This window comes from Rousettus aegyptiacus, unplaced genomic scaffold, assembly GCF_014176215.1.
Source record: "Rousettus aegyptiacus isolate mRouAeg1 unplaced genomic scaffold, mRouAeg1.p scaffold_m13_p_12, whole genome shotgun sequence".
In the NCBI taxonomy this organism is placed as follows: domain Eukaryota; kingdom Metazoa; phylum Chordata; class Mammalia; order Chiroptera; family Pteropodidae; genus Rousettus; species Rousettus aegyptiacus.
In genome coordinates, this window is record NW_023416287.1 from 8,407,119 (window position 1) to 8,431,313 (window position 24,195).

A 24,195-nucleotide genomic window follows, 5' to 3' on the forward strand; every position below is an offset into this window, starting at 1 on the left:
CGAGGCGTTTCCGGTCCCGCGGCGCCTCGCGGGAAAGGTAGTCTGCGAGGCGATCCAATGGTCGTCAAGGCCGCTCTGGCCCCGCCCCTTCCCCGTACACACTGGGCTTCCCGGGCTCGTCGGCCTCGCCGCCATGTCGCGCTTCACACGCATTAAGGAGCCCGCAGGGTCCCCCCGCCTTCGGGGCCGGCTGAGGCCTGCCGCAGCCTTGGGTGCTGTTACCCACTTCCCGCGGTCCCCTCCCCTCAGCCGCGCCCGCTCGAGCCCGCCGCGGGGAGCGGAGGCGACGCCCGCCCGCGCGTCCGCCCGCCCCGGCCTGAGGGCGTAGGCGCCGGCTGTGCCAGGGCCCCTCCCTCTCTTCGCCCCGCCGCGCTCGCCCGCCGGGCTCCTCCCTCCGCCCTGTGTTTGCGGGGAAGGGAAACCGAAAGTGCGCGGCGGCGGGCGGAGCCGCGGAACTGTTTGGGTTCGGACCCCAGTCCTTGTTGGCGGCGGCGACGAGAGGACGCGCCGGTGCCGGTGAGTGACCTCCGGCCCCGCACCTGCTCCTGCCCCCGCGACCCCCAGCGCGCACTGCCCCGCTACTTGCCTGTGCCGGCGTTTCTGCCCCCGCGCCCGGCTCGGCGACCCCGCCACCTCCTCAGCGCTTCCGTCACCCCCTACCGCCCCATCACCTCCTCAGTGCCCCCATTATCCACCCGAGAACCCCTGTCCCCTCTCCTCAGTGCCACCGTTCTCCCCTGACCCTCCGTAAGCGTTCCTGTCACTCCTCACTGCCGGCCACCTCCATCCCCCGCCTCTGCCCCACCGCTGTCGCCCCCTTCACCTTCTCTGCCCCCAGCGCCTCTGTTAGCCACCTAGAGTCCTCTGTCTACACTCCTACCTCCGGCTTCATCATCCAGCTCTCCCCCGCCCCCTTCCCCCACCTCTGCGCTCACTTTCTGCCACAGCCACCCCCTTCATCTTTCTCTGTCCTCACCTCGTTCATCCCCCAGCTTCTACGAAGCAGCCTGAGCACCTAGACTTCCCATCTCTGTTTTCCAGGTCTCCCACCACTTCAGCAAGCACCCCAAGCTGTCTCAGCCCCCTCCTTCCTGAGGCCCCAGACCTCTTCAGCTGTCTCCTGCTCGCCCTGTCACTCCCCACTTCAGCCTTGCCCTGTACATTCTTCATGCCACCGCACAGCCCTGGCTCTTCCTTGGCCCTATAATAGTTCCACCGCAACCCGGTGGGCTCCTGGGTGCCAGAGACTCTTCCAGTCTTTCTTATGCCCTCTCAGGACCCTGGAGACTTCCCCCTGAAACCCAGCTGTGGCTTCTTGTTTCAGTCTCTTTCATCCCACCCTGGTAATTACCATTCTCCTATAATTTGTCCTATAATTTGATCCCTACATCAGCTTGACTGTCACTGATTTTCTTTTTCCTGCCCTTTAGACCTCGATTCCCAAAGAAACCCACTTTAGCTTGCTTTTTCATAGCATTTCCTGTTCTCTACTCTTCCCTTGCCTTTTTTTTTCTTGTTTCTTTTATCCCAGAATATTTCTGAGTTTCTCTTCTAGTGTGTTTCAACAAGAGGAAGTAAGAATTTTCCCCTCAGATAATTTTTTAATTGAAAAAAAAAAAAACCACGTAAATATTGAACCTGTACCATGTGAGCTGAGTTTGATATGATGAAGGCGATTCACCAAAAATATTGCTAGGAGGAAGGGGTCTCCTTTTTCTGATGAGGATAAAAGCTACTCTTTATATAATGCCAAATCTATTCACAGTTTCCAACCATGAATATTTAAAAACTCAATGAGAGGGACCGTCTCAAAAATCCCCATGCTGAGGACTCAGAGTCCTCATTTTTTCCCTAGCCACAGCCCACGTGATGTGTATGAGGTGGATTGAGAAGTTCTCTTAACAGGGCTTCCTCTTCCTTTTATATAGGTTGACTGTCAAAAATCATTAAGGTAAAAGAAACAAGAGAAGAGCTGCAGATTTCTAACTGGTTAAAGAAAAAACATACCATAAATGCTAAGTCTCCTGGTTACTGAAACATAGTTTCTTTTTCCTGATTCAGTAGAGTGGAAGACTTAATCAGTTTGGCTGTAATCCAAAGGGTAGGATAAGGGATAACTGCTCACTAATTATTACAAACTATGGAGTATGATAAGCTATAGAATACTATATAATATAAATACTAAACAGGCTAGTGGGTACTTTTGGCTTAACAAAAAATGTACTTCTCTCTGTCCTGGCAACAATATTTGTTTTATAGAAGAGGAAAACGAAACCTAGCAACTGATTAAGTAACTTGGCTAAAGGCATAAACCAAACAGTAGTTTTGAATAGGCATTAATGATATTCCCTTTACCCTGAGAAAGTGCAAGGATAAAGAAAAGCGGGGAATTTGATCCCTTGAAATCACCTAATTTGTAAATTTAATGTTTTATAATTGGGCGTTCACAGTTGAACACTTGTGTCCATAATTAAAATCTATGTTTAACTCTTAGTTAACAGATCATTAAAACAGAGGCTAAAGGATTGGCTTGATGCTGTTTTAGTTTTTTTTCTGCTAGATGCTATATTTCAAGGCCATTAATAACTCTCAACCTGTGCAGATTTTCAGGTAACTGGAAGTAGTGTGAGTGTGGAATAAATCAGGTGACTCTCAGATGGAGGGCAGAAGACCCTGTCCGGATGCCAGGCCCAGGAATCCCCATACCAACCACAGAGGTGAGCAAGGTTTTCTAACTAATGGAAAGAAAATTGAGTTCCTTATGAATGAGCAGGCCCATCTAAGATTGACTATGTCTCTTAAGTAAACAATGGCTTATTCCTTATCTATAACACAAATGACTAAAACACAGACAGCACTCTCCTTTCCCTAAGAGAGTTGATGAATGGGTGCAGTTCACTTTAACAAAGACAGTGATGAGGTGTCAGAAGTGGAAACTGGTTTAGAGCAGCACTATCCAGTAAAAACATAATGCAAGCCAAAAATGTAATTTAAAATTTTCTAGTAGCATTGTTTAAAAAAAGCAAAAACAAAAAAGTGAAATCCATTTAATTTAATAAAATTTAATAATTTAGTACTTATCAAAGCCAGTATAACCAAATAACATCACTTTGTTATAATTGAATATAGTATTTTATTATAGTACTTTAATAATTTTAATATTTTTATTTACCCCTAGATATGCAAATATTATTTTAAGATGTTACCAGTGTAAAGTTTTTTTAATGAGATATTTAACTTTTTTGGTATTAAGCCTTCAAAAAACTTAGGTTATGTTATACATCTTAATTCAGAGTAGCCACATTTAAGATGCTTAATAGCCACACATAGTTGGTAGCTGTGTATTTGATAGCATGCGTTTAGAGTCCTAGCCACCAAAGGAAAGTTAGTTCTAAAAGTATTACTCTATTGTAGTGATTGTTCTGTTTGCTCGGAACTTTCTAAAACAAAACCAAATGGATTCTTGCTTTTCCCTAAGTTGGCAATGTGTCATTTGAGTTTTAGCTGTGGAACAAATGAGAAGGAACTGTACAATTTTATGAGCTGTGTGAATATTGAAAGAATGAGAAACAATACAATTTTCCACTCTTCCAAAACATCTAGCCTTATAATCAGACCAAAATATTAAAAGCAGGACTTTTTCTGATATCTTGGGAATTTGAAAAGTAAATATGAAAGTAACAGTTATAAAAATTTAAGATTCAGTAGCACAGTGTTTGTATTTTACTGGATATATGTTGCAACATTAAAATCTCTACAAAGTGCAAAACAAGGAAAAACGTACATAAATGGATTTAGCATCTGATGTCATGAAGTGGAACGATCACCTTGAATATGATGTGCATTTGAAACGCATAACATTTTTTATCATCAAATCATTGTGTACCGTCAATATTTTTTGTTTGTTTTTAAGTTCCCCTAGTCATTCTGCAAAGTTGGATCAGCTCCAGAATCAGTTTTAGAGGAAAGGAAAGTGAAAAAAATTGGACTTGAATATGTTGGCCAAAGTCACTTATGAAATGTGTGGTAGTTCAAGGAAGACAAGTTTGGCTTCATTTTCTATGTGAACTGGGTTTGTCACCTCCCTCTCCCCACACCTTCTCTTCTTAGGGTTGGTGGTAGATAAATACCATGTAAATAGACTTGTGCTGCAGAAAGGAGGAAAGTTTGAGTTTCGTTTTTCAATTTCCTAAATCAGAGTTTGAGTTTCATTTTTAAGTTTCCTTCACAGTCTTAGTTAGCTCAAAAACATCTTAGTAAAGGAAGCCCCACCTTTCCCTTTGCCATTTGATACTGGGCAAAGTTTAAGAAGCATTTCTCTTTATAAATGTTTAATTTTTACAACCCCAATACTGAGACTTAGAGAAATTATGCAACTTGGTGAGGAAGTGCCCATGTCAAGACTTGAAATAGGTCTGTTTGGCTCTGAAACTGATGTGCTAACTGTTGTTTGGTACTGGCAAGAAACTAGAAGAAGCAAGCTGATCTTTTTGATCCTCTGAAATAATCCCAGCCTGTGAGGATTAAATGATATACTGCAAATGTTTATCCTCTAGCATATAAGAGCCGGTCAGCAAATGTTTATTCCTTTTCCCTTTGCACTCTCTGAAAAAACAATATTTTAATAGTATGTATGGCAACATAATAATCTATTTTACATTTGTTAAATGACTTGGTAGAAAACCTTTTTTTTCTCCAAATAAAACCTAACCTCCTTAATTGTTTTTGGAAAATGAGAGCATGTTCATTGTTGTCCTACTAGATTTCCTTGCACCTTGATTTTTGTGCTCACCCAGTCTTCCCATTGTGTTTAGGGCCTATGGATGGAGAATTACCCCCAAGAGCTAGAAATCAGGCCAATAATCCACCAGCCAATGCTCTCAGAGGAGGAACCAATGAGCCCAGAAGGTTTCCTAGAGCCAACCACCCCCCTATTCCTTCCCGGCAAAGAGAAGAGAGGTTTGCAGCCATGGGTAGGAACCCACATCAGGAAAGGAGGAACCATGAAAGGCACGGCCATGATGAACCTAGAGGCCAAAGACATGGTCAGGAGAATGATACCAGGCGGAGAAATGGCAACCAGGAGGAAAGGAACCGCAGACCTCCGTGGCCTGATGAAAACTTCCAACAGTGGCGGACCCCCCACCAGAAGCCTGCAGAACAGCCACAGCAAGTGAAGAGACTGGGTTATAAGTTTCTGGAAAGTCTTCTGCAGAAAGACCCCTCCGAGGTGGTCATCACACTTGCCACAAGTTTAGGGCTAAAGGAACTCCTGTCTCATTCTTATATGAAATCCAACTTTCTTGAGCTCATTTGCCAGGTTCTTCGGAAGGCTTGCAGTTCCAGAATGGACCGCCAGAGTGTTCTCCATGTCCTGGGCATATTGAAGAACTCACAATTCCTCAAAGTCTGCCTCCCAGCTTATGTTGTACAGATGGTCACTGAACCTGTCCCTGAAATTCGAAACCGATATCCAGAACACATTAGTAACATCATCTCCCTCCTCCAAGACCTTGTAAGCGTCTTCCCTGCCAGCTCTGTGCAAGAAACTTCCATGCTCATTTCTCTCCTGCCAGCTTCTCTTAATGCTTTGAGAGCCTCTGGGGTTGACATAGAGGAGGAGACAGAGAGGAACCTGGAAAAGGTGCAGACCATCATCGAACATCTGCAGGAAAAGAGGCGAGAGGGCACTTTAAGAGTGGACACCTATACTCTAGTACAGCCTAAAGCAGAAGACCATGTTGAGAGCTACCGGACCATGCCCATTTACCCTACCTACAATGAAGTGCACTTGGATGAGAAACCATTCCTTCGCCCCAACATCATTTCTGGAAAATATGAGAGCACTGCAATTTATCTGGATACCCACTTCCGACTCCTGCGAGAAGATTTTGTCAGACCCCTACGAGAAGGCATTTTGGAACTTCTCCAAAGCTTTGAGGACCAAGGCCTGAGGAAGAGAAAGTTTGATGACATCCGAATCTACTTCGATACCAGGATTATTACTCCCATGTGTTCATCATCAGGCATTGTCTATAAGGTGCAGTTTGACACAAAACCACTGAAGTTTGTTCGCTGGCAGAATTCCAAGCGATTGCTCTATGGGTCCTTAGTGTGCATGTCCAAGGACAATTTCGAGACATTTCTTTTTGCCACTGTGTCTAATCGGGAGCAGGAAGATCTCTGCCGAGGAATTGTTCAACTCTGCTTCAATGAGCAGAGCCAACAACTGCTAGCAGAGGTCCAGCCCTCTGATTCTTTCCTCATGGTGGAGACAACTGCATACTTTGAGGCCTATAGGCATGTCCTAGAAGGACTCCAGGAGATCCAGGAGGAAGATGTTCCCTTCCAGAGGAACATTGTGGACTGTGACTCTTATGTGAGGGAGCCAAGATACTTGTTAATGGGGGGCAGATACGATTTTACTCCCTTAATAAAGAATCCCACTGCCACCAGGAAATCTCTGAAGACTCCCGAGGGCTTGAGACGTCCCAAAGTTAATGTCTTAGACCCTAGCCAGTGGCCCTCCAAAGAAGCCCTGAACCTGGATGACTCTCAGATGGAAGCTTTGCAGTTTGCTCTCACAAGGGAACTGGCTATTATTCAAGGACCTCCTGGAACAGGTAAGAGAATTTTTCAGAGCACATGGTATCAGCACTATAAGATGGGCACTCTAGGTTTCTAGAATGTCTCGATTAGAAACATTCCCCTGAAATAGATCTCAAACTTGTTTATATATAAAGTAGCTGCATATGGTGATTTTCCAGTGGGGACCCATTAGTATGCATAGTAATAAACCCAAATCACAAGGTTAGAAAAGACTGCTAAGGGTCCAACTTTTAAAGATGCATTACCTTTGTTCCATAAGAGGCTATATTAATTTGATTGACTTCATATTACTTTAAATAAGTAATAACAAGTACAGCAGGTACTCGAATAACATCATTTCATTTAACATCATTTTGTCATAACATTGATGAGAAAAACAAATCACTTCCCAGCCAGGGCCACTGTCTGTGTGGAGTTTGCATGGTCTCCTCATGTCTTTGTAAGTTTTCTCCGGGGGCTCCAGTTTCTTCCCGCATCCTAAAGATGTGCACATGAGATTCATTGGCATGTCTGCATTGTCCCAGTCTGAACGTGTATGTTTGCAAGCACGTGTGTGCGTGTGTGTGTGCGTGTGAGCGTGCCATGCAGTGGAAGGACATCCTGTCCCGGATGGGTACCTGTCTTGCACCCTGAACTGCCAGGTTTGGCTCCTGCCACCTGCAACCTGAACTGGAATAAGCGAGTTGGAAGAGAATTCTCTTGTTTTTATTACTCTTTCTTAAATTTACATATAGCTCACATTTATTTCAAAGTTTAATATTAGAAGTGTTTGGGGTCTTTATTTAGAAGCTTGGTGATGTTTTTGTGACCTGAAATATGCTATAGGAACTTTTATTTTTATCAGTTAGCTTATGGTCAAATTGGTATTATATGTCGTTTTGTTTGAGTCTCAGTTTCCAAGAACCTATCAACAACATTAAATGAGGATTTACTGTATGTAATAATAACACTATGTGCCAAGTACTAGGTTGCATGCTTAACATATGCTTAACTTGTTGCATCCTCATAGCAACTCCATGAAGTAAAAACCGTTCCATTTTACAGATGAAAAAACTAAGGCAAAGAGAGGTTGAATAATATATTGAAGTTTACACAGATGTTAAGTGACATACCTAGGACTTGAACTCAGGCAGTCTGGCTCTAGAGTCCTGGTTCCCCTATCTATTACACTCTACTGGATTATCATGGAAATATACCTCCCTACCCCCTTTTCCTCATATGCCACTCTCTAATCCTACTCTGAGGTGATAACAACTATTAGTAATTTGATGTGTATCTTTCCAGATGTTCTCCACAGTTGGCACTGAACTTTGTGTCTGTATGTGTATTTATATACACACATACACACTCTATTTTTTTTAATAACAAAAATGGGATCACACTTATATATACGGGTCTGTAATTTATTTACGTATATACAAAAACAACATGTTACGGACATTTTCACATTCTGTACACCACAGTCACATTTAGAAATGTATCTCACTTCTAATTATGCTTGCATTCACTCTGGGGTTTGAATATACCTTTTTTTTTTTTTTTTGTATTACAGTGCTGTAATAAGTATTCATCTATATCTGTGTTTACCTCTGGGTACTCTGCTTATTATTTCATAATTCTTTTCCTAAAGTGGAAATTCACATTAATTAGTTACCGTAGGTACTGTTAAATTACCCTCCCTAAAGGATATACAAAAAAACCAAACAGAAATGGGAAGAGGTCTCTTTAAAAGACACTGATAAAGTAATGGCAGCTCATGATAAAAAATTAATGTAACAGTTGGAAAGTTCTTTCTGATAAGAAACATCTGTACAATGGAAAAATATACATAATTAAAGTAGTGTTTTGAGGGCTTAAAAAAAAAGGTACCAATTCGTACTCCCACCAAGAAGGAATTAGTTTTCCCATTTTTAAAAATATCCTTTCCAGCATTATTGTATGTTATCAGTCCTTCTTGCTGATCAGCAGTGTTTGCTGATAGGAGGTAAAAATTTTTGGCTTATTAATTTTAATTTTATGTTTTAGTAAGAGTTCACATTTTTTAAATCCCTGTTGACCTCCTCCTACCGTCCTACTCAGTTTCCTTCTCTAAAGCAAACAATGTTATTATCTTCCTATATGTTCTTTTAGAGATAGTGGAATGAATATTTAAGCAAATGCATACTTATATTTCTTTCTGCCCACTTTTCTTGACCCACTATGCTAAAAACAGTCTTCTGCATGTTGTTTGTTCACTTGTAAAATATCTTGGTGACCATTTTATGTTGGTACATAAGTAGTGTCGCACTCTTGTTTACATGACTATACTATATTCCATTGTGTGGGTAGTTCATAATCTCTCTAACCAGTTCCCTGTAGAAATATTTACTACTACAAGTAATGTTTCAGTGAATAGCCTTGTTTATGAATCATTTCGCACACAAACAGAATATAACTGGAAGAGAATTCTTAAGTGATTCATAATTTTAATAGATATTGCCAAATTGCCCTCTGGAAATGTATGTCACAGTGGTTAATTTCTGTTTCTTTAAGAATAAAATTATTGTTTCTTGTATTTTTTAACTATTTATATTACTGCTTTTGTGGATTGCCATTTTAAATTTGTCCCTATTTCTGTTGAATGGCTTGTCTTATGGATTTGTAGGAATTTTTTGTATAGTCAAAATATTTATATTGCAAATAATTTTTCCTAATGTTATGACTTGAATCGGGACTCTTTAGTTCCAAGCATAGTAATCATTTCAGGCTAACTTAAGCCACACACACAGAGTTACTAGGAAAGAGCCTGCCTTTAGAGTATAAGAGAGAAGTAGCAAAGGGGGTCATTTTGAGGTCGAAATCCTAAAAAGTATTCATTCTAAGGGGAAGGAAGCAGTGGGAAGCGATAAATGTTGAATTACAAAGATTTTCTTTCCTCCTAAGGTTCTCTTTATCTATTTAGTTCTTCAAACTAGAAACCTACAAGTTATCCTTTTGTACTCCCCACCCCAGTCAAACCATTTTCAAGTTCACTTCTGAAATTTCTCCCCAGTCTAACTACTTATCTCACCTATACTACTGGAACCAGGGCTCAGTCTTCACTCATCTGGGAAGGATGGTAGGAACCTTTCAACTAGTACATTCCTACTCTCTCTTGCCCTCTCTTACTCAATTGTCACTTCTTCGGGGAAGCCTCTTTTCACCTCAGTGACTAGGCCAGAATCCCAATGATATGTTTTCTTGGTACTGTGTATTTCTCATTTCCCACATTTGTTTTTACATTTATTTGTATGGTTATCCTTCTGTAAGTTTCTGAGGTCCATGAAGATAAGAACCATGACTGTTTTGCTCACTATTTTATTTCTTGCACCTAAACTAGTGCCTGATACCTGTTAGGTACTAAATACATGTCAGTTGTGGTGGGATATGAGGGTTGCGGGGAGGGGAGGAGAAAATCGTTACTTACCATGATATACTGAAATCTTTTATTTTCTTGTATTGCTTCTTCACTCAGCCTTGAGATTTTTGAGAACAGTGGCTGCCTCAGCCCGACTGTAAAAATTTAGCTGTTCGTAGACTTAATTAATTATTAACATATGCTAATGAGCCCATAACTCTAATTCCAGTGTTAATTTCTATGAGTTTTCCCTTCCTAACACAAAGGCAAGTCTACTGTGGAATATTAAAAATCATTTCTAAATAATTTACAACATGAGACTGGAAACAAAATTATATGTCTATTAGTAGAGAATTGGCTAAATAAAATATATCTACAACTGTGAAAAACAAAGAGAGGATGCTTTTTATATATTTATAGAGAACTACCTCTAAGGTACATTATGAAAAAACAAAGATGTAAAACTGAAAATAGTTTGCTACTATTTATATCAAAAAGAAAGGAGAAAAGCTCGAAAAAGACTGTATGTTTGTATTTCTTTTTCTATACAAAGAATGACTGTCTCTGGAAAGTTACACAAGAAACTGGTAATATCGGTTGCTTCTAAGATAGGAACTGAGTGGCTGGAGCAGAGAAAAGCTAGAGGGCTTTTCATAATACACTCATTTGTGCTTCTTGGATTTTAAACCATTTCAGTGTGTCACTTTAAAACTTAAAAAAATAATTTGCTATAATTAATTACTCCTTTTAGTAAGTCTCTTAAGTTTTTTAACTATCCGTTTTTCTTGTTTTCTAGGCAAAACCTATGTGGGTCTAAAAATTGTTCAGGCCCTTCTAACCAATGAGCCCGTTTGGCAAATCAACCTGCAGCAGTTCCCCATCTTGGTTGTGTGTTATACTAATCATGCTTTGGACCAGTTTCTGGAAGGTAATGTCTGTAGGCAAAATTGTTTTCTATCAAGACATTTGTAGTTAAACCATCAGCAATTTCAGAAGCTTCCTATTGTTCTTTGATAAAGCCCATAGTCCTAACTATGACCTGTAAGGCTGTGTGTTGTCTGCTCCAGCCTAACTATGAACCTCATCTCCCTCTTCTCTTGTTCTCCCTAACTCTAACAACACAGAGTATGTTCAATTCATTGCATTTCTTCAGCTTCTCCCTAGGCCCATGCTGTTCCCCCTACCAAAATGTACTTTTTCTAACTCTCTCCATCTTGACCCCATCCAGCCTGGCTGGCTCCAAATCATTCTTAGGTGTCTTTCTTCATGTGGACTTTTCCTATTGCCCCCAGACAAGGTTAAGTCTCCATTTGTATTTTTTCTTCAGAGGTTTAGTACCTATATAACAGTTTAGTTTTACGTGGCTCTACTCTAGACTGTAAACACCATGAGGGTCAGTTTTGTTTCTTGCTATATTCACAAATCCTGGCACATACTGGGCATGGAAAAAATACTGCTTGTGTTAATGCATTAATAAGTATATGTTCTTCCTTTTGCTTAGAATATTATTTTCCATTCTTTTATTTTTTTTCAATTATAGTTGACATATAATACCCATTCTTCTATATCCTCCTTTCACCTAGATTAAATCTTCCTTATTCTTAGAGTCTCAGTTTAAATATTAGATCTTCGAGAATTAGATTCCCACCCATACAAACTAGGTAAGGTCCCCTGTTACATACCTACAGCATCATGTACTTACAGTACTTCACTGCACTTTCACTATTATGATAAATTATTATAATGTATATTCTCTGTCAGCCTGTGTGACATGAGAACAAATTAGAAGCTGAGCATGTTTTCACTGCTATATCTTCAGAACCTAGCAAGTGCCTGGCACATAATAAGTAATCAGTAAATATATACATATGTAGAGTGAATAATAGAGACCATTTACTAAGAGCTTACTTTGTTCCAGGCCTTACCTTGGAGCTATAAAGATATTCTGGTTTATACAGTCTCGAGCCCTATAAGGAAAGTATTACTGTCTTCAAATCACAGATGAAGAAACAGGCTCAAGAATTTGCCCTAGGTTACATAGCAGTAAGTTATAGAGCCAGTAAGTTGGGTCCCTAATTGTCTGATTTTAAAGCCTGTACTCTTAAGCATGATATTTTACTGCTCCACAGGTCACATCAAATCTGGGGCTCATTAATGAGGTAAATTTTCTGTAAGCATCAGTTTGTTCCCTAAGGGACCAACTTAGATAATACCCCAAACACGTATAGCTCTTACCTGAGAGAATCCAGCATAGCTCTTCTCAACTCTGCTGTACTCCACTTCATTCCACAGGCATCTACAAGTGTCAGAAGACCAGCATCGTGCGGGTAGGTGGAAGGAGCAATAGTGAAATCCTGAAGCAGTTCACTCTGAGAGAGCTAAGGAACAAGCGGGAATTCCGCCGAAACCTCCCCATGCACCTCCGAAGGGCCTACATGAGTGTAAGTCCCAGCTTGGGATATCTTAGATAGCTCAAGGGGGAGCTGAACAAGATAACATTGGCTTTATGAGTAGATAGTCCAAGGCGGATCGGGAGGCTCCAAAAAGCTATGAAGGACCTAGGTTCATTCCAACATTATTTTCTGCTCATCCCATGGTGTGACCTTTGCCCTCATAATCCAAGGTGGAGAAAGGACCAAAAAGGTCATATTGCCCCCTCCCACCCCTATCCAGGACCTTGAGGCTACTTCCTCCAAGCCACAAACAGCACTTTGTCTTAAGTTTACTGACCAGGGAAATATCTTTAGCTAGGCAGCACTGTGCCCAACTAAAGCTGTGAGTTGTTACTGAGGAAAATAGAGAGGTCTCCTTGGCCTTCTTTCTGTTGTGTTGTTTCCTCCTTTTCTTGCTGATTGGTAGGGGTCTTTTAGACATTTTAGATAATAACCCTTTGGTCTTAAGACCAGAGTAATGTGATTTGAGAAATTGGTTTTTTCACTGGTCTGTTTATTTACTCTCCTGTCTTGTTATTTCTGTCTGAGTTTCATTTTCCCTCAAGACAGGGAGTGAGTTTGGGGGATAATGATACATCCCCCATCATTTCTTTCCCTCTTCTTGGCAGATCGTGACACAGATGAAGGAGTCAGAGCAAGAGCTGCACGAAGGGGCCCAGACTCTGGAGTGCAGCATGCGTGGCGTGTTACAGGAGCAGCACCTGCAGAAGTACATTTCCCCCCAGCACTGGAAAAGCCTGATGAATGGATCGATACAGGTAGGGGTCATTCTGAGGGACGCAAGCATCTCTCTTGCTTTAAGTATTTGGAAGGAGCCTCCAGCAGAAGCAGCAGTCCAAAGCATTAGCTGTTAGGTGATCTGCCATCATGTTAAAAGTTCCTTTTCAGAGGAGAGGTAGCTGATATACTAGTCAAGAAAAGACTCTGGAGCCAGACTTCTGGGTTTGAATCTTGGTTTTGCTCTGGCCAGGTTACTTAATTTTTCTGTGTCTTTCCTCTTTTATAAAGTGGGGATAATAACATAAAGGTGAACCATATGAAATTGCCAATATTTGTAAATTTGACTTGCAAAAATGGCAGTTTCTTACAGATCAACTTAATTCTTACAAGATTATTATTTGGACAAACAATATTTATAAACCTCTTAATAAGTGTGCTATAAGAGCTTATTAAGTGAAATGATATAATAAGACAGCCTAGCCCATACAGAGAGCCTAGGGGGTAACAGACCTAAGTCATGCAGACTGGTTATGTATCTTGAGCCAGTGTGATTCTCAGGTTCCTCAGCTGTCACATAAAGAATAATACTAATGCCTGCCTTCAAAAGCTATTATGAGAAGTAACTGGCACAATCTCTGTGAAGTGGCTGTCCAGGAACCCAGTGAAATGGTAGCTCTGTTCTCGGTGGGTGAGTGAATTCTAGGGTTATAAACACAAAAGCCTAAAGGGGTCAATCGGGTCCTGTAAATGACTGACATAGGCTATATGTGAGACGTTGGAAAGTAGAGAGGACGGTGGCAAACTGGAAAAGGGGTGGCAGGAACCCATTCCCAGCCTTTTGTTGCTATGCAGGAATATAGGCGTGTTGCTGCCATAACTCCTGATTTTGTCAAGAGAAGCAGGAAGTTTTTATTTTTAAAAGTCTGTGCAAGTCTTGTTAAATGATCCCATTGCCCAAGGGTTGCCAATTTGCAGCCTCTAAATTTTAAGGGAATTACTTTTGAAGCAGGAAAGGAGACCTTTCCTTTACACTGACTATCATAGACTTCCCATGACTTATAATTCTTCCTTCCTCAGGATAGCGAATGGGTTTGCTTCCAGGGCTGGAAGCATTTCATGATGCTGGAGTGGCTGGGTCTGGGTGTCGGTTCTTTCACCCAAAGTGTTGCTTCAGCGGGACCTGAAAATAAAGGTAAGAAGTGCATGTCTTCCTAGAAGCACATTTTAAGGTGTAATATGATAAAGACCAGAAGAGCAAGACTTAAAAGTAATGCCCAGGACATGTAAAGAGTTGTAATCAGAAAAGACAAATAGCTTAACAGGAAAATAGATGAAAGAGTTTTAACAGGTACACCACAAAATAAGAAATCCTATTGGTCAATAAACATATGAAAAGTGCTCATTTGAAACTAGAGGAATTAAAACCACAATGAGATACTATTATGCACCCACCAGATTAGCAAAAGTTTTAGAGTAGTATATAACCCTGCGTTAATAAGAAAGTGGAGTAGTGGGAACTGTGATATAATGTGATCGGGAATATTAATTGGCACAGTCACTTCATGATAATTGGAAGACAACTCAAAATGCAAAATTTGTACAATGCATAGATCAGTTATAGACTATTCAGATAATGAAATATTGTACAACAGTGAAAAGGAATGACTTATAGGATATATGGCAACATGTGAACCTCAAAAACGTGCTGAATGAAAAAGGCAAGTTATAGGAAAGTTTATACAGCGTGATTCTAGTTATATAGAGCTCAAAAAAGTCAAGCCTAAAAAATTTGTTGTTTAGAGTTATATACACGTTATATATTTGGTAAAGTTATTTTTTTAAGGGAGGAAAGAGTAATATAAAATTCAGATTAGAAGGGCTCACAGGGACTTAAAAAAAATTGGTAATTTTCTGCCTCTTAAGTTGGATATTCATTTTATATATTTTTATTTTTTAAATTGTACATTTAGCCAATGGCCATTCTACCCTGAACAAGCCCGATCCCATCTGATCTTGGAAGCTACTCAGGGTCGGGCCTGGTTAGTACTTGGATAGGAGACCATCTAGGAAGACCAGGTGCTGTAGGTGTAAAAATTAAAGGATTGTAAACTGACAGGGCCCTTGCAATCTATGAGGTCAACCAAGGGTTGCCTTGCCTAAAAAATAAAAAAACTGCACATTTACATTGTATATTCTTCTCTGTAGTTGTGTTTTTGACATGAGTAAAACCTTCGAAAGACATAGTTGTATAATTTTTTAAAACGTGACAAAAAAGTATATAAGGAAACCTGTCTTCTCATTCTTCTCAGTGTCCCTCCCTAGAGGTAACCACGTAAACCTCCTTGAGCATGTCTTCATCCATCTCAGCTCTTGTAGGTGCCGTCTTCCATCTTATGGCTTCAAGAGTTTCCATCCCTGTCCTGTGTGTTTTCCTCTCTTAGCTCAGGCAGAAGGGGAAGAGGAGGAGGAAGAAGGGGAAGAGGAGGGTTCACTGATTGAGATCGCAGAGGAAGCCGACCTGATTCAAGCAGACCGGGTGATTGAGGAGGAAGAGGTGGTGAGGCCACAGAGGCGGAAGAAGGAAGAGAATGGAGCTGTTCAGGAATTGGCTAACGTGCTTCTGGCCATGAGGCTAGACAACTATGGCTCTGGGACAGCAGCTGGACAGGAACAAGCCGCAGGAGAGTGGGAGGTAAACTCACTTTCTTATGGCTCCTGAAGACCTTAACAGAATGAGGAACAGAAGTTCAGTTATTACTGCCTAGAGGGTGAGGATAGACTCCTGAAATAGGTTTAGGAGCATCTGTTCTAACCAGAACTACAGCCACTTTTTTCCACCTACTTCTGTTGCAGCATATTCACCTCATTCTCATAATTAGCTGAATTTACCTATTTTATGCTGAAACTCTAATATAAGATGGGTCTGATTCCCAAGAGCATAAAAAATACAGCCCTTAGAGGAGACTTGGCAAGAAATGCCAACTTAGATAGAAAGCAGGTATGCAGATGCTACTCTTGAACTTTCAGAGAAATACAGCACATGGCTCAAATCAAACGCTTGTGGTCTCTGTGCTTGGTGCTTCCATAGATGTTATCTTTTAATAAACTAGAAACTAAAAACTAAATCTACAAGCGAGTCTATGAACATGCTTTAAGATTTCAGAGGATTCAAGTAAAATGGAATGAAACAAGCCATATAGGCAGATGGAATACTTCATTCACCCTGGAATTCGATATTTCTCTTAAAGCCAGAATCACGAATGTCTAGATGTCTGCATATGGACTTCCATCTGCTTCTGCCTTTGGTAGAACCCAGTGGTCCTCAGAATTTACCATGTATTACTATGACAATAGAGGACTGGATACTCAAAATAACATTTTCTGAACTTCACTGTTAACGTAAGGGGCTTTCAAGGACAACTTTGGATGTAGTTTTCACTAGTCCGATGGCTTCGAACCTGATATCTTAGTTCAGTTTAACATCATTATATTTGATGGGTAGGTCATGATCCCATTAGTGCTTTCTGTGTATTTATTCCTTCAGTCAATCCAGCTACCCCCTGAAGAGGCACTATTACTATTTCCCATTTATAAAAGGGATGCTGAGGCTCATAGAGGTTCAATAACTAACTCTAGGTTCCACAACTAATAAGAAGTAGGTGGAGCTTTGATTCTGGGGAAACCAGCTCCAAGGCCCTCACTTAGTCATTATGCAATGTAATATTTGTTGAGAGAATGTGAGACACTTAAAGAACTTCATAAGAAGTGGCAGCCTCTTTTTCTATGTGCTGTGACCCTCCCATCTCAGGCTTAGAACAGGGCCTACTTCTGCTCCGATGGTGACCCTGGCTGGTATTGATTTCTACAGACCCAGCGTAACCAGAAAAAGAAAATGAAGAAGAAAGTGAAGGTTGAGCTTCGCAAACTAAACGCCATGACTGAGGCTGAGGCCAATAAAATCCAGGATGTTTGGCAGCTGGATCTGAATTCTCGCTGGCAGCTTTATAGGTACTGTACCCAACCCCCACCTCTTCTAGCCAACCCATGTAATTTCCCCAGGGGGTTCTTTTTCTGTTCCTAGAATATAACCCCCAGATCTACAACAATGTTAACTAATGATTGATTGAGCACCCCTACTTAGCTGAGCGTTGGGGACACAGTCATGAGATAGAAGACACTTAGTTCTACCCTCAGAGAGTTTAGTCCATTCAAAGAGACAAATTTGTTAATTCCACAAATAAAAATACTAAGAAGAGAAAGAACAAGAAGTGCTAATAACGTTAACGTGGGATCTGAGCTGATCTGAGGTATCCAGGAAAGTGACATTAGAGGAATGACCTGAAAGAGGAGTAGGTATTACCAAGGCTAGCAGGGGAAAGGGAACAGAAGAGAGAGCGGGGATCACAGTGGGTAAAGGCCTTGAGATGGGAGAGAACGTATCTGTTTGAGAAAATTCAAAGAAGGCAGCTAGCATGGCTGTGGTTCAGAGGAATGGAAATTCAGGTTGGAGAGGTGTGCAGGGCCTCATAGGGCTACAGTGAGGAGCGAGGATTTTCTTTGAAGGGTATCAAAAGCCATCGGAAGGTTTTATAGCAGAATAAGTGACAGGATCTGTTTTACTTGTAAAACAAGACTAGAAAATTAGACTTCCTCAACTTGTTTCTTCACATTCTTTAGGCTGTGGCTGCAGATGTACCAGGCCGACACCCGCCGAAAGATCCTTAGCTATGAGCGCCAGTACCACACATCAGCAGAGAGAATGGCTGAGCTGAGACTCCAGGAAGACCTGCACATTTTGAAAGATGCCCAGGTCGTCGGAATGACAACCACAGGTAAGAAAACATGGGGAAATTTACCTGCTCCAGCCATTCACTCCAGATGCCAAACTCCTATCAAATTAGGACAGGAAAGAAAAGCAACTTCAGTAGGTTAGAGGAAAATACCATGAAAAGCTATTGAAAGTAAGCAAGTATACTTAGAGAACGATTGATGAAATTCACTCACTTACTGGTGCATTTGGGACCTCAGCAATGACCAACATGGGCAAGATGCTCTGGAGATGATCCAGCAGCACTTGTTCTTTTATTCAGTAGTCAGCACAGCCCTGGATGGGTGCGAGGGTCAGTTGTCCCAGACTCAGAAGCCCAGAGGCACAGTGGCTTTAGTGCATCATCTCAGAGGAGCCTCTTTCTTCTCTCTTGACTCAAGGTGCTGCCAAATACCGCCAGATTCTGCAGAAGGTGGAGCCTCGTATTGTTATTGTGGAAGAGGCAGCTGAAGTCCTTGAGGCCCACACCATTGCCACATTGAGCAAGGCTTGCCAGCACCTCATTCTGATTGGGGACCACCAGCAGGTAAGGCAGGAGCCCCTGTAAGATAGGCTTGCTCCCTGGATAAGGTGGAATCAATCAGGAAGACCCTGGCCTCTCTGCTTCAGCAGTCCTCAAGTCTGTTAGTGGCTTTCTGTGATCCTCTTTCCCTCACCTCTCACATTCAATCTAAGAGTAGGTGCTCTTAGATGTGGGGTGTATTTTTGAAGTGGCATCGTTCATTTTATCTGTTCTCTTTGCTTTTTTATCCACTGTGGCCTTTTAAGTGGACTGTTACCACAGCATGTTCTCTGTCCCCTTGCTTTCATTTTTGCCAGCCTCTAATCTATTCTTTATAAAGGAGGCAAAGTGGCTTAAAAAAAAGTAAATCAAATCATGTCACTCCCCAGCTTAAAACTCTTTGGTTTCCCATTTCACTTAAAATAAAAATTAAGCTTTTCAAAGTGGCTTACAGTATTCTTAGGCTTCAGCCTGCTTCTCTGACTTTACCTCATACTACCATCTTACTTGCTCACTGTTCCCACCCCGTCCTTGCTGTTCCCTCTCATGGCTGACTTCAAATGACTGGCAGCTGCTTCTATGCTGCCATCAACTCAGATGTCACTGTTCAGAGAGGGCTATCTGAAGAACTTTCTCACCTAGGCACTCTCTCACATCATCTTTATTTCTTGCCCTCGTGGCCCTTGTTACTCTTTTTCCTTATGCCGGGCAGCACCTATACCAGTGCCTGGCACGTAGAGAGCACTTGAAAAACATTTGATGGGTGGGGGGATAGATGGATGGTTGGATAAAATATGTTTTCAATGGAGAATCAACAGCTATGTTTCTCTTCTCAGCTGCGCCCCAGTGCCAACGTGTATGATCTGGCCAAGAATTTCAACCTTGAGGTGTCCCTCTTTGAACGGCTGGTGAAAGTAAACATTCCCTTTGTTCGTCTGAATTACCAGGTGAGAAGCTGGGCCTCTGTTGTTAAGAATGTGTGGGGGAAGGCTCCTGGGAACCTGCCAGTTGATGCAAGCAAGTTCTCATAAAAAGAAAACTGGTTTAGTAATGAAATAACTCTGATGTCAGACTTATTTTCTTTTTTAAGGTACCCCAAGATCAGCCTGGGTTGAGTTTGTGTTGATGAAGGAGCTATTTACATACTGCTCTTTTCTCCCTATTATTTTCAAATGTTACCTCCCCAGCAACCTAATGTTTAGAAAACTGCCCATTTATTCTCTGCCTATGTTTCTAATGACATGTCTTGTTTCAGCATCGCATGCGTCCTGAAATTGCCCGGCTTTTGACGCCCCACATATACCAGGATCTGGAGAATCATCCATCCGTTCTCAAATATGAGAAGATTAAGGTGAGTCTGCCTTACCTGATTGTTCTCTGCTGTTCCTAGTAACCCAGGTGGCTGCATTTTCCTCAGAATTAAAAACAGCTTTCTGAAGGGAGTAGAGCCAGCCTTTTCAAAAGCTGTTATTAAGAGGAGGAATAGTACAGAATTTGAGAATATAGACCTGGGTTTTTGAATCTCAGCCAGTTAGTATCTGTGTAATATTTTGGCAAGTTACATACAAATTCTGAGTGTTAGAGTCTTATTCTGTACATTGAGAGTAATGGTTGCTGCCTCATCACATTATTGTATTGAAGGAGATTATGAGAAGCAGAGTCAGCACAGTAGAGTAGTGCTCATAAGTTGGCCGTTCTCTCATCATCATCCTCATAATGGATGCTTATTCCCTGGACTATAATGGTTGGATTGTGGATGGCTGTTTTAAGTGTTAATATCAGACAAGTATCTTGAAAACTGAAATAAATTCTTTACCCACTTCATTATTTTCCAGTGCCCCAAAACAAACACATGGTGACTAACTCTAGAATTAAAGATTGTGGTACAGAGTATATAAGAAAGCCTTCTAAGGTCCCTTTTTGGAACAGGGTCAGTGGCCAACACACATGAAGGTAGAAAAAACTGCCATGAGTGAACCTTCTAACACGTCACTTCTTTTCCTTTCCAGGGGGTCTCTTCTAACCTTTTCTTTGTAGAACACAACTTTCCTGAACAGGAAATCCAAGAAGGCAAAAGCCACCAGAACCAGCATGAGGCTCGCTTTGTGGTGGAGCTGTGCAAGTATTTCCTGTGCCAGGAATACCTGCCCTCCCAGATCACCATCCTCACTACCTACACTGGGCAGCTGTTCTGCCTGCGCAAATTCATGCCAGCTAAGACATTTGCTGGTGTCAAGGTCCACGTGGTGGACAAATACCAAGGAGAGGAGAATGACATCATCATCCTCTCACTAGTGCGGAGCAATCAGGAAGGGAAAGTGGGTTTTCTCCAGATACCCAACCGCATCTGTGTGGCCTTGTCCCGCGCCAAGAAAGGGATGTACTGCATCGGAAACATGCAGATGCTGGCCAAGGTGCCCTTGTGGAGCAAGATCATCCATACTCTTCGAGAGAACAATCAGATAGGCCAGACACTCCGGCTATGTTGCCAGAACCACCCTGATACACACACTTTAGTATCCAAAGCATCTGACTTCCAAAAAGTGCCCGAAGGAGGCTGCAGCCTACCCTGTGAGTTCCGCCTGGGCTGTGGGCATGTCTGCACCCGTGCCTGTCACCCCTATGATTCCTCGCACAAGGAGTTCCAGTGCATGAAGCCATGCCAGAAGGTCATCTGCCAAGAAGGGCATCGGTGCCCCCGTGTTTGCTTCGAGGAATGTCAGCCTTGTCAGGTGAAGGTACCCAAAATCATTCTTCGGTGCGGGCATGAACAAAAGGTCCCTTGTTCCATGCCTGAGTCAGATTTCTGCTGCCAAGAGCCTTGCCCCAAGATCCTGAAATGTGGGCACAGATGCAGCCACCTATGTGGTGAGGACTGTGCGCGGTTGTGTTCAGCAATGGTTACTGTGAAACTCAAGTGTGGCCACAACCAACAGGTGAAGTGCGGTAATGTGGAAGACCTCAAGTATGACTTGCCAGTCAAGTGCACCACCAAGTGTGGCACCATCTTGGACTGTGGGCATCCTTGCCCCGGCTCTTGTGACAGCTGCTTTGAAGGGCGCTTTCATGAGCGCTGTCAGCAGCCCTGCAAGCGTCTGCTCATCTGTTCACACAAGTGCCAGGAGCCATGCATCGGCGAGTGCCCTCCCTGCCAGCTCACCTGTCAGAACCGCTGTGTCCACAGCCAGTGCAAGAAGAAGTGTGGAGAACTGTGCAGCCCCTGCGTGGAACCCTGTGTTTGGCGCTGCCCGCATTACCGGTGCACCAAACTCTGCTCTGAATCTTGCAACCGACCCCCATGCTACGTGCCTTGTACTAAACTACTGGCTTGTGGCCACCCCTGCATTGGTTTGTGTGGGGAGCCGTGCCCCAAGAAGTGCCGTGTCTGCCACCAAGAAGAAGTCACCCAAATCTTCTTTGGCTTTGAGGATGAACCTGATGCCCGCTTTGTGCAGCTAGAAGACTGCAATCATTTCTTTGAGGTGCAAGCCCTGGACCGCTACATGAATGAGCAGAAAGATGATGAAGTTGCTATCAGATTGAAGGTCTGCCCTATCTGCCAAGTGCCCATCCGCAAAAACCTGAGGTATGGAGCCAGCATCAAAAAGCGGCTCGAAGAAATTGAAATCATCAAGGAAAAGATCCAGGGCTCAGCAGGGGAAATCGCAACCAGCCAGGAACAACTTAAGACCCTGCTGGCGGGGAAGAGCCTCCTCTTCCAGCTGCTTCCTCAAGACTTCATGATGTTGCAGGAGAAGCTGGCCCAGAAAAATCTGTCAGTGAAGGACCTGGGCCTTGTTGAAAATTACATCAACTTCTATGACCACTTGGCTGGACTCTGGGATTCCCTGAAAAAGCTGCATGTCTCAGAGCAAATGAGCGTGAGTCCTCGACTAGACCAGGTCAGTGAGTGGCTAGCCAAGAAACGTTTGAGCTTCACCAGTCAGGAATTGGATGACCTTCAAAGTGAAATCCGGAGACTCACTTACCTGCTGAACCTCCTGACCCGCTGCAAGATGGCAGAGAGGAGAGTGAGTGGTCGCATAGCAGAAGAGGTCTGCAGTGTTCGAAAGATCCTTGAGAGAACATGTAAATTCACCCAGGAGGATGAACAGCTTGTGAAGGAAAAAATGGAAGCCCTGAAAACCACCCTTCCATGCTCTGGCTTGGGCATCTCAGAGGAAGAGCGAGTACAGATCATTAAAGCCATCAACCTTCCTCGTGGCCACTGGTTCAAGTGCCGCAATGGCCACATCTATGCGATTGGTGATTGCGGAGGAGCCATGCAGAGGAGCACATGTCCCGAGTGTAAGGAGGTGATTGGGGGTATAAATCATACTCTGGAAAGGAGCAACGAGCTTGCCCCTGAGATGGATGGAGCCCAGCACGCTGCCTGGTCTGACACGGCCAACAACATGATGAACTTTGAAGAGATACAAAGGATGATGTAGGAAGATGGCACCCTGCTGCCTTTTGCCCCAGCTACCGTATGGCTGGAGTCGGCTCCCTGATGAAGGAACCGATGTTTGTTTTTTATTGCCCTTTAGTCTCAGCACCTCTTTTAAGAATCTACTGTTAAGGCTGGCCTACATTTGTTTCTAGATTGACCCCTGCGCTAGAGTAAGCACTTTACCTCCTCAGCCAAGAGCAGAATTAACAATAGTTCTCTTTTTCTTTCCTGCAAGTTAGTGGGCAGACTCCCTGGAGCATGTTTGGGGCACCTACCTAGGGCTATGTAATGCCATCTCTGGGTCCTGATTTGGTCAGATGTTTTTTTCCTGCAGTGCTCCAGGGGCACAGAGTGTGAGCTCAGTGGAGTAGACTCATGCTAACTGCCGGGCCCTAACTTGCAGACTAACTCTCATTCTGATAAAACAGGCTCAGAGGAGTTGTTTATAAACTGCTTATCTTTTTAAGGAGCACAAGAATCCTTCTTGCCCTTCTCCTGGGGCGCCCTCACTCCAGGAGATGGAGGCATGTAATGACAAAGACTTCACTGACTGTGACCCAGTTACATATGAGAAAAGTGTGACTACCCACAGCTGGTGGCTTATGCAAGAGGCCCTGGCTAACTAAGGAGTGATCCCTATACCCTTTCCTGTGACTTGCACTTTGGGATGCTGGAGGTTTCTTTGCCTACAGTAGGAAAGGTTCAGTAGCAGTTCTGGCTCCCAGGGTCCCTGAATGGAACTAAACTCAACATTTGGTACCAGCAGCACACTGTCTATTGCAGCTTTTGCCTGGGCAGGGTTAGCATGCCAGCAGCTTCTGCAGGCCCAGACCCGTGCCAGAAGCCAGCCCCTCAGGCCCGCTGCCTGCGTATATATTCCCTCAGTGTTCCCTAGAACAGACACTTAGGCATCTCAGGTCTTTCTAATGTTGGCAAGAAAAACGTCCCTTTCCTATGTATGCATTTCTTTTTTTGTCTTTACTATGCACTTTAGCCTATAAAGCCAATTAATAAAAACAGTGATTGAGAAAATTCAATCAGTCCATGTTTGTTCTCGACTGTTAAAAGCAACTCACGCAGCTTGAGGATGGGAATGAAGGTACTGCCTTCAAAGCCATTCATTTGTGATTTGGGTTTTTTTATGTAGCTGGTGAGTCATTTTTACTCATGGTAAAAATTTTTTTAACCTGTACAAAAGGGTGTATATTAGAAGTTTCCTTCCCCAGAGGCAACACTAAGAGCTTCATGAGCCCAACC

General features: G+C 42.7%; 1 protein-coding gene and 1 pseudogene across 1 annotated transcript; both read left to right on the top strand.

Moving 5' to 3' along the window:
* Nucleotides 1-129: 129 nt before the first annotated feature.
* ZNFX1 (zinc finger NFX1-type containing 1) lies at nucleotides 130-23,975 on the top strand. The gene is made up of 14 exons (XM_016143722.2): nucleotides 130-516; nucleotides 2,603-2,717; nucleotides 4,815-6,623; nucleotides 10,782-10,913; nucleotides 12,278-12,426; nucleotides 13,047-13,196; nucleotides 14,236-14,350; nucleotides 15,600-15,850; nucleotides 17,027-17,166; nucleotides 17,836-17,990; nucleotides 18,367-18,512; nucleotides 19,325-19,435; nucleotides 19,744-19,839; nucleotides 20,498-23,975. The coding sequence occupies exons 2-14, from the start codon at nucleotides 2,657-2,659 to the stop codon at nucleotides 22,937-22,939; spliced, it is 5,757 nt and encodes a 1,918-aa protein (XP_015999208.2). The 5' UTR covers nucleotides 130-516; nucleotides 2,603-2,656; the 3' UTR covers nucleotides 22,940-23,975.
* LOC118610390 lies at nucleotides 15,128-15,246 on the top strand (annotated as a pseudogene).
* Nucleotides 23,976-24,195: the final 220 nt, after the last annotated feature.

What these genes read in the sequence shown, in the direction of transcription:
- ZNFX1 (XM_016143722.2), top strand. Translation starts at nt 2,657, where the DNA reads ATGGAGGGCAGAAGACCCTGTCCGGATGCCAGGCCCAGGAATCCCCAT. An exon ending in TGATTGGGGACCACCAGCAG is followed by an intron (nt 18,513 to 19,324) that starts GTAAGGCAGGAG and finishes TTCTCTTCTCAG; the next exon opens with CTGCGCCCCAGTGCCAACGT. An exon ending in TCAAATATGAGAAGATTAAG is followed by an intron (nt 19,840 to 20,497) that starts GTGAGTCTGCCT and finishes TTTCCTTTCCAG; the next exon opens with GGGGTCTCTTCTAACCTTTT.